General features: G+C 40.7%; 1 protein-coding gene across 1 annotated transcript; it reads left to right on the top strand.

Moving 5' to 3' along the window:
- Positions 1-4,751: 4,751 nt before the first annotated feature.
- adra1aa (adrenoceptor alpha 1Aa) lies at positions 4,752-10,370 on the top strand (the record flags this gene model as incomplete). Its single annotated transcript, XM_079161661.1, has 2 exons — positions 4,752-5,649; positions 9,814-10,370. 2 exons carry the CDS (start codon positions 4,752-4,754, stop codon positions 10,368-10,370), a joined length of 1,455 nt encoding a protein of 484 aa, XP_079017787.1.
- Between the last annotated feature and the right edge of the window lie 465 nt (positions 10,371-10,835).

Genomic DNA, 10,835 nt, shown 5'->3' with positions numbered 1-10,835 from the left:
TAAAACGACAACAACTTTTTCTCAGGCAACGCGAGTGACACTCGATCACGAAACATTTGTGAATGAAAAGTCATGTTGGGGTTGACAGTCACTGGTTGTGATGACGCACAGGGAGTGATGCTGATGGGGGGTGATGCGAGGATGAGGATGAGGATGTTTGGGTGGTGGTGGTAGGGAGGTATACGGGGGGAAAGTGGTTCGGGGCGAAAGCAGTGAGTCATTTAGTAGGCTACTCATCATTATCTGAAGAGACTTGGAGCACCTGAAGGTCGTGCGTTAATACCGGCCGATGTGAGGGCTCTCTCCATGATGAGCGCACTTTCCCTTTCACCGTCTCCGAGCGCGAGTCGGCAATCACAACCGCGTCCAAATGTGGCTCAGGCGATCCGTCGGGATTTGAGAATGAAACTCAAAGTTGAGGTGAGTCCCAGAAAATTGAACTTCAAGCAATCTTTTTGATTGGATAGTTGATTTTCGTCTCTTGATAACAATTGTCGCTCATTTAATTGAGGCGTTTCTGTAACTTGATGTCCGCGCTGCATGTAGATGTTGAATAATGTTATTGTTTCTGATCGCACGAGCGGACTTTTCATTTTTAAAAAAGAGGAAAGATTTCTCAGAATTTAAGAATGTTATCTTATAAATGTAAACGTATCTAGAAATAATGTTGATTTATTATATATTTCAATCAAATTGTAGGCTATAATTTGTAAAGCAATTAAGTGATTTATCTCGATTTTAATGTGTTTCTAGTCGGGAGTTGCCTCTTTAAAATAACGCGGCTGGGTCGCACTGATAAAAAGGCTTGTTAGTTTATATGATGCTACTTCTGTTGTTTTATAATCTGTCTCAGTCAATCTCTTTCACTTAAATCCTAAAGATGATGAGGCACCATCCTTCGAATCTCGTATTATTTTTATAAGTGGGTGTGGGTGTGTATATAGCAGAGAAATGCACTATGTGGTCTCCAATGACTGCAGACCATCACAAGTCCCTGTCTCCGCCATTTTTATTAAGGTGGCTGGCACTTTCTGTCAGGTATCACCTACAGTCCCGCACAGTGGCTTCATCTTACAGAGCTCGGAATTACTCAGGACGCAGTGAAGAGGCTGAGACAACAGAGCCAGAGTGGATATATACTCCTGGCCAATTAAAATAGCTGCAGACATACAGAGGCTGCAAGTCTCCCACTGTCCTCAACATAATTGTGGATTCCTGTCCAACTCTGAGCTGCTCATCAGCCACTTCAACAGATCGTTGTTTGTCTGTCTGGGAAACAGCCGAGAACACACATTTGTAGAGTATTCTGTGGTGGAGAAACATGCTTGTAACATTTAACAAAAGTCAAAAGTCAAGACAAATTACTACTAGATGGCCGGGAACAAGGCATCTAGCAGATTCAGCTAATTCATTATGAGCTGCTCATTTGGTTTAGTTGTCCATTAGTAGGCTACACCTGCTCTGTCACTGGAAAAACCCCACTGTAGATATGTGTTATATACTCTGCATGCATATTAAACAGATCAGTGCTGCAAAAGAGCCTAACTGTGCATTACATTACTGCATTAATTACATTAATCCATATGCATCACAATTGAAATCCTTATACTCCTCAAACTCAAACTGCAATTTAGTGAATCAGGAACCTGATGTGATTTAAGCTTTAATTTATTAATTTGTTTATTATTTTAATCAAGAGTTTCAGTCTTATGATTGTAAAGTATGAGCAGCAAGAATTACTCATATTAAGGTTTAGGTTCATCGGAAACCTTCCCGACATGTAATCTGGTCGACGCTCAAGAAATTAGTCTTCCTTCTAGTTTGAACACATGTTCTCTAATAAAAAAAGGGAAAGAAAGATAAACATGATGATTAGTAACCACTTGAATATTTACTCCCATATTATATATTTTCAATGTCATAAAGTCACTGAGCAGTCATATACATCTCATTACTGTCACTGACATAAACGTCTGCCATGAGCAAATAAACAAAAAACAGGAGCAATGTGATTTCAGTCAAGTCAAGTTCAATATGACTGAACTTGTCTTATATTAAATCAATCAAGCTTAGTTCATTATAACTTAGTACGTTTAATATAACAGTAACAAACTATTTCAATGCTGGAGGTATTTTAAGCTGAGGTAACTTAATCATTTTTTAACAGCGCAAAATGAAGATGGTGTAATGAGTTCCTGCAGTTCTCCTGTGGATAAACTCTTACTTTGTAATTACATTAGAGGCACCAGCAGTCCACCTCCTTCCTCTACTTGAGTGGGTGGGAGAAGCTCTCGGGTGCTGCGTTATGACGGCTGCTTTAATGCTGGCTTTGCCACCATGAGGAGCCAACCAAAAACCTAAAGGCAGACTTTAAACATGTTGAACAGGTGTACATCCAGTGAAGAGCAGGGGTTTGTAGGGGACAGGGGAAGAGGTCAGCCAATCGTTAATAGTGTAGCGAGGAGCAATGGAGGAGGGGAGTGCAGGCTAAAGATTTGAGGGAACTGTTAAATGCCTTCACCCTCACCGTTGCCATGGCACATTCTGCAGTATTGTGAATTTGGATGGATGGATGAATGAATGGATAGATAGATAGATAGATAGATAGATAGATCGATAGATAGATAGATAGATAGATAGATGGATAGATAGATAGATAGATAGATAGATAGATAGATAGATAGATAGATAGATAGATAGATAGATAGATAGATAGATAGATGGAAACAGCAAAAGAGGGCAACTCAGACGAACTTTTAATTTAGTCCCAAATAAAGCAGCTTAACAAAATCCCAAATTCGTCAACATGGCTGCACTACTTTCACTAGTCTGATGTAATCTACATCTAGGTAAGGAACACCCACATAACAAATGTCAGTAATCTGCTCGGACAAGATTAATTTCACATCTGTCAACGAGGAGGACTTCACATGGAACTAAGACATTGTTTCGAAGCCAATGGACAGAGCATTCAAGCTGAAATTAATTTGATGCGTCAAAGTCAGAGGGAGCGATTCAGGCCACAATCAACAGTATAGAGGAGCAGTGCACAACATTGTCACTTAGAAATCCAACTCAGGAACTGCATTTTTCAATTCATATAAACAATGAAAATAGACTAGTATTCTGGCATGGAAAAAAGGGTTTTCTTTTTTACTTTAATTGAATTTGTACTGTAGGTATTACAGAATGCAAAGCCGAAAAAAGAACAATGGAATTACAAGTGCATGCAGTTGCAGGGGGTACACTCACAAAATTAAAGGAAATAGAACATTTTAGAAAATGTGTTTGATGAGAAGATCAATAGAGAAGATCAATAACATTCTCACATCTGTGCTGTAACTATGAAGTTAGAGCTAGCAGACAATAAGCTTAGCTTAGCAGTAAAAAAAAAAATCAGTAAAAAATCATTTCTAATTTTGATTTATTATGATTATATTATCTTCTGTTGTTGTCTTTTATATGTACCAAAACTGTCCACTAACTAATCTGCCTACTACCATATTTTAAAGCTCCCCAATTAACATGTTAAATATTGTTATATAATTACAAAAAACAAATATTAATGATAATTGTTGTTTTTTGGCGGGAGCTATGGGCTGGACTTCTAGGAGGTTCTAGTTGGTGGATTGCATTTGGACAGAGCGAGGCTAGCTTTTTCCAAAATGTATGTTAGTTGCCTGCTGGCTGTAGCTTTATATTTAGTGTATAAAGAGGTGCAAAAAAAGGTCACAGTGTGATATTGATTTGTTTAGTAGAGGGATTAAGAACAAGGTCAGGCTTATCTAGCTATTCTGGTTTGGCTCAATGCCATCTGGCATTTTAACTGTGGGAAGCTTCCTAGATGATTCCGTGAAAAAATAATCTGGTTAGTCCTGGTTCTGATTTCTTTATTACTCAACCTCATATTGTGTTTAGTCGATAAGCACACGATGAGGCCGTGGACACATTGATCTGACAGAAGCTCTGGCTCAGACATTGTCTCTCGCCCACAGTCTTGATAGATCTGAGCCGTGATAACATGGAAAAGAAGTGCAAAAGTTACAAAAACACACAAAACAAGGATGAATGCTTTTGGGTTTTTCTGTATGTGATGAATGTGTCAATTCTCTCAAAGCAGATTCTTCTGTCTTTCTTTTTAAAGGCGCTGGATCGTGTTGCTGTATCCTGTTGTTGTGTTGAGGCTGAATCTGTCTCTGGGTTCAATACTGAAGAGCCTGGATGTTGACGACTGCTCACCTGCCGCCTTAAACAGAAAAGTGGTTTCTGACTCCAATTTTTAAGACTTTCAAGGAATTGTATTCCCAAACTGCAGCTTTTGGTTCATAGAACATGCAGAGAGATTTTCCTAGATGTGAACACCCATCTGTGTATCCCATCTATAATGCTTTTCTAACTGGTTTTTTTTGTGTTGTACCAGCTGCATAATCACAGACAGTTTCAACATCACATTTTCAAGATGGATTACCTGATTTCAGCACAGTAAATTTTGGTCTGCATATATTATACTTCTCTCTCAGTGTTTCTGCATGCATCCTGGAGTTTTATTTTTCTTGATGCGCGTAATGGTTCATTTGCCAGAGGCATCATCATTCAAATGATGTTGTGACAAGGCCGACTTAATGTGATCATTACTCTAATGGCTTTTATGAGAATGCCCTGATGTCCCTTTGTGAAACAAAATAAAATAGGTGGGTGTTACAGTCCACCTTTGCAACACAGGGTCGAGCATCAGCTTCGTATTGGAATAGATGGTTCCTGGGCTGGACAACATGACCCCACCTCCGCCAACACAGAACTGCTCCAACTGCAGCCAGGTTTTAGTCCCAGAGCTTAACGTGGTCAAGGCTGTGGTTCTGGGCCTGGTTCTTGGCATCTTGATTCTGTTTGGAATTGTGGGTAACATCCTGGTAATCCTCTCCGTGGTTTGCCATAGACACCTGCGGACAGTCACACATTATTTTATAGTTAATCTGGCGGTGGCAGATTTGCTGCTGAGCTCCACTGTACTACCTTTCTCTGCTATTTTTGAGATTGTGGATCGTTGGGTGTTTGGACGGGTCTTTTGCAATGTTTGGGCAGCTGTGGATGTACTCTGCTGCACTGCTTCCATCATGAGCCTCTGTGTGATCTCTGTTGACCGCTACATTGGAGTCAGCTACCCTCTGCGCTACCCATCGATAGTGACAAAACGCAGGGCGCTGCTGGCAGTGATGCTGCTGTGGGTGCTGTCTGTCATCATATCTATTGGACCTTTGTTTGGCTGGAAAGAGCCGGCACCTGAGGACGAGTCCATATGCAAGATCACGGAGGAGCCCGCCTACGCTATCTTCTCTGCTGTGGGCTCTTTCTACCTCCCTCTGGCCATCATACTGGTCATGTACTGTCGGGTTTATGTGGTAGCTCACAGGGAGAGCCGGGGCCTGAGAGAGGGCCACAAAACAGAGAAGTCCGATTCAGAGCGGGTCATACTCAGGATACACAGAGGCAACACAAGTGTATTAGAGGACGAGTCCCTTCGCAGCCGCACACATTTCGCCCTGCGACTGCTCAAGTTCTCGCGTGAGAAGAAGGCCGCCAAGACCTTGGGCATTGTGGTTGGCTGCTTCGTGTTGTGTTGGATGCCCTTTTTCCTGGTGCTACCCATCAGTGAGTATTGTCATGTTCATCTTGTATGTGATATTCAATGATTTAAGAGGATGCCCAAGATCGATGTAGCATTTGTTTGAGCAAAGCAACAGTTGTTAAAGTTCAACTTGAAATTTAGAGCATTAATATTGCAGCAAACAACTATTTGTGATGTAGAGATATAGTGGAGTAATGTCTCCCTGCGCAGAGAATATAGTCACTCTCCCTCGTGTGTTGTAAAGTTTTTAAAAAAGTCCACCTACCGGCACCTAAAGCTCACAAATTGACAAATCATAGTAAAACCAAAGATTTTAAAAAAAGCTTTAAAGGCAGACTTTGTGTCCTTTGGACAGAGCCAAGCTGTTGTTTCCAGTCTGTATGCTAAACTAAGTTAAACGGTCTCCTGGCACCAGATTAATATTGAACAGATATGAAAATGGTATTCTCATCGAAATCTCGGTGACGAAGAAAATGTGCATGTTTCCCACAATGTCACTATTCCTTTAAAGATGCACAGGACAGGCATTTTAAAGGAGCAATATAGGTCGTCAAGAACATTAATATGGCAGCAAAAAACGATTTGCTATGTAAAGATGTAGTGGAGTAATGTCTACCTGAGCAGGGAATGAAGTTGCTCTCCCTCTGTGTGTGCTGTTATCAGAGCTCCACCTTGCTTTGTTGACATAGCCGGGCCGGCCCTGCATACATGGTAGTGAACCCCACTGAGCTCATAGCGGTTGATCGACACTGCTCTCATACGGCAGTTACAGCTAAGTTGCCCTAACCGAGGGCGTTGCTGCGGAAGATAGTGCCCACCCTCTCGTTCCCCCTCAGGTTAACACAGTTAGCAAAAGTGCTAAGTGCTCTGTTAGCTTTGAGCCACGTCGCCATGTTCAGAGCCGTTGAGAGACAATAGAGATCTCGTATTATGTACCTTTCCTTTTTTAATCAATAAGATTTCACAAATTAAAAACAGGTTCACATATTTAATATTCTGCACTCACACATATGAGCCACACCACTTCAAGAAAGCTATACTTAACTCCTGCATTAATTAATTTTATTGATCGATTCATGCAGCTGCCAGGTTTTTAAGTGCTAGCGATTTTAATGATGATTGAATTGCTCTTTGGTGGGCGCACTCTGAATTTACTGTCATTCATGCAAGCCTTGTGGCCTCTTGAGCAGCGTAGTAAATGTTTTGACTCGGCCAGGTAGACGCTCTATAAATAGGCCCAATAAAATGTGTAGATGTCTGCCTGGCACAAGTGCTCTCCTCTCTGTAAACAAAAGCACAGCACTTCCGACCAACATATATTTCAAACAGATATCTTTGAATGAAGCTTAAAGTAATTTCTCTGCTCCTTCCTGTCTCACTTCATCACAATGCCAGTCCAAGACTGACAGATAAAGCCATCACATCAGTGTCAGACTTTATTTGATGTTCCCGTCTACTACTGTCCCTGAAGTGTGCTTGAGGGGAACTCGCACGGCTTGCAACTGTATGTGCTGGAGTCAATATGATGGGAATGTGAGAAGGAAATTCCAACCAAGAATATATGAGATATGACAAAACCCTCACAAATCCCTCTGGGCTTTTTTTTATTTATTTAATGCTATTATGCTTATAAATTTAGCTGCTACCATTTGGCTTTTGCTTTTGAGAAAAAGCCTCAGCTTAGCAATGCTCTCCATCTAATCCTGGCATCAGACTGCATACTCATCATCATACTGCTGCCACAAGTCTCTGGATGATGAGAGATAGTAAAGAGTATAAGTAAATTACCAAGCAATGGTCTGGTTTTGTCGTGTAGAGCTGGATACATCATGATTGTTTGATTTGGATTATTGCAGCAGCCTAAACATTATTTTGAGAAAAATGAATCGTGGGAATTCAATCTCGTCAAAAAATTGAAAATGATGAGTTGTTTTAGCTCTGTGTTTGTTTGTGGATTGTCCTTTTCTCTCCTTGACATTTCAGGTAAATTAAAGAATAACTTCATTAAGTGATTAAGGAAAAAAAAAGAAACGTGTTTCTGCGCCCTTTGGTTTAAAGTTTTAACTCTGGGTGTGGCCGGGTGTGGTCAGAAGTGCACTCTGTTGCACCTGTAACCACAATGATGTCAGGATGTACTGACACCCCCTGAAGTACACGTCTACGTCACAACAAAAGGGTGAAAAGTTACACTCCTGTAGGTTTAAAACGCAGGTCGCTGATGAGGATACAGATATTACCTACAGAATCAACCAACTCTGCTATTCCCTTCAGCTCTGCTAGGCATTTTAGCGTCAATCAGATTTCACAGCCCACAACTTTACTGTTTTTTTGTTCATTCTCAACAATGTCACCAATGTAATTTTAGGACCCAGCTGAAACAAATAAAAAAACACTATAGCCGACACTACCTGTCTAGCAATAACAACAGAGAGACAACGTTAGCTTGTGATTATAGTCAAACATTTAGCTATAGCTGCTTAAGAATCAGACATTTTTCTCAGAAGTTAGCAGAGACCAAGCGGCAACCTGCGGTGCTACAAAATGAATCCAATGCAGATGTGGTTCCTCAAATGACCACCGGAGCCACCCACTTTCAGCTTCACAACGGCTCCTCAGAAACCTATGGGTGACATCAGAGACGCGTCCATATTTCATACAGAGCCAAAAGGAGAGTAAATGTTTGACTTACTAGGTGGACACAACTCCAAATGAATGCTGATGTTGCTTTGTGTCTGAAGAATGTGTAAATAGGCAACTGTTTGCTGACATGTTCACCACAACAACTATATTACGTGGAAATATTTCCATGTAGTGTTTTTAGATTGTTTTTCTGCCCCAGGGTGGCCAAAAGTACTGTAATGCTACTTTAAAATGAATTCTGCTGAACTGAGTTCGAAGACATTTTAATATCTGTGGACTGTGACATTCAACCTGAAACCTGTTACACAGTTTTCAGTCAGTTATGTTTTATTGATTTTGGACAACAATTTGTGTATTGAACAGCTGCAATATCTTTCTTCATTTTCTATGAAGGGCTGTAAAGGAATTGTTTTTTGGCACAGCTGGGGATAAATTGTATGAGCTGCACAGCCACGCACAAAATAATTTGTTCTCAAACTCTCTCCATCTCTTCTTTCTATCCGTCTCTGTATCACATTCTCATTTTCAGCAGCTCTGTAGATAGATAGATAGATAGTGCAGTCACACAAGAAATCAGCTATTTAATTATTCTGTTTCACTGGCAGTCACTGGATATATGAAGAGTCATATTTACAATGACTAACAGGGCTGCATGTAATGTGCCTGTTAAGTTATTTTCTCTGCTTTTTTATTAAGGATCCAACGCATGCTTTCTGATGTGAATACATCACAAGCAGCACAATTCATGAAGGCAATTTTAATAAAATCGTTCACCTTGATGGCAAGTAGGGAGCTTTTTTTAGACAAAACTGGATTAAATTGAAAGATTAAGTGGATATTAATCAGAGCAGATCACTTGTTAATTTGATATAAACACAACCTTTGATGCAACAGATACAAGAACAAGTAAGATTTCAGCCATGCTAGTGGCACGGGAATATTTAATCATTCAGCTCACCACTTGGGTCCAGACTGAAATATCTCAATAATTGTTGGATGCATTGTCATAAGATATCTTTTTTAACAGATGTTCATGGTCCCCAGAGGATGAGGTGACACTCGTTCTGCTTTGCGCCACCGACATATAAAACATGGATTCGAAAATTCTGAACAGACATTCATGTTCATTACAAGCTGAATCCGGAGTCATGAGCTTGACATTTGTGGTTTAGAGTGAGTTATGACTATTGGATGGATTACCGTTCATTATTTTACAGATTGCCTTCACTGTCTCTAGAGGACACCAAACAACTGCAAAACTAATTGCATTTCCATCAATGACACCTGTACTTTGTGTTTAGCTAATTAGCATGCTAACACATGTAAATTCAATATTACCTGCTTAACATCAGCATGGTAGCATTGTAACTGAGAGCATGTTTGAAAGCTAATGTTAGCATTTAGCTCAAATTGCATTTGTGCCTTCCGCATCACAAAGCCCTTATTTTCTAATATATCAAACTCCATGTTTCAGAGTTTAGTTGGGATATTGTCGTTCCTTCTGCAGTCCTGTTAATGCAATGTTTATCACCCTAATGTTCCCACAGGCGCCATCTTTCCCGCATACAGACCTTCAGACACTGTCTTCAAGATCACGTTCTGGCTCGGTTACTTCAATAGCTGCATCAACCCCATCATTTACCCGTGCTCCAACCAGGAGTTTAAGAAAGCTTTCCAGAGTTTACTCGGAGGTCACTGTCTGAGAAAGACACCCAGACCACACCATCAACATCATCTGAGGGCAGGTCAGAGTCAAACTCAGGGTCACAGTCAGCCCCTCACTCTGGGACTGGACAGCAGGGGGGGGCCCTGTCGGCTCAGCCCTTCCTCCTCCATGGCCCTGTCCAGAACCCCCTCCTCCAGGGACAGCAGGGAGTGGAATGTCTTTCCCGGAAGCCCCTCAGGTGGACCAGGACCGGCCAAGACGAGCAGGGATAAAGTGGCCAAACTCTGCAGTAAAAGCTTCCATCGGACCTGCTGCTGTGTCTTCAGTGGTGGGACTCCCCCGCAGGAGTCAAACTGCGCCCAGCCGCCTCCAGTCGGAAACCTTCCCACCATTAAAATCCACCAACTGTCCCTGTCAGAAAAAGGAGAGCCTGTATAGCCACGATAATCCTTCATCCATTAGTCATGACTCCTCTTTCAATGTCACGGATGACAATATATTTCCTTTTGCACAGTTGGATGAGTTGGATTGGATGGTGGCTGCTTTGAATTTTTATATTTTAAAAAGTCTCAGCTTTGATAACATTTTGTGATTTTTCCTGGATGTATGATTGTCAAAGAAAAACAAAATGTCGATATTTATCATACATAGTTTATTTTACCCCTTTAAGAAGATGGCTTTTATGCTTTCTAAAAACAAACTGTAGCAGAATACAGCTTAGAAGGGATGAAAATAAAGCAAATTTGTATCAAATTTTGTAAAGAAAAAAAAAAAAGAATCCCTGAATTGGATCAAAAGAAAAATTCCTCATAGTAAAGAGACCAAAATATTACAATGTGTTTACATGTTTTATATTACCGAAGAACAGTTCAAATGTATAAAAAATGTTCATAGGAAAATGTT

Source organism: Pholis gunnellus (genome assembly GCF_910591455.1).
Source record: "Pholis gunnellus genome assembly, chromosome: 6".
Classification (NCBI taxonomy): Eukaryota; Metazoa; Chordata; class Actinopteri; order Perciformes; family Pholidae; genus Pholis; species Pholis gunnellus.
This window is presented reverse-complemented; position numbering and strand designations above follow the sequence as displayed.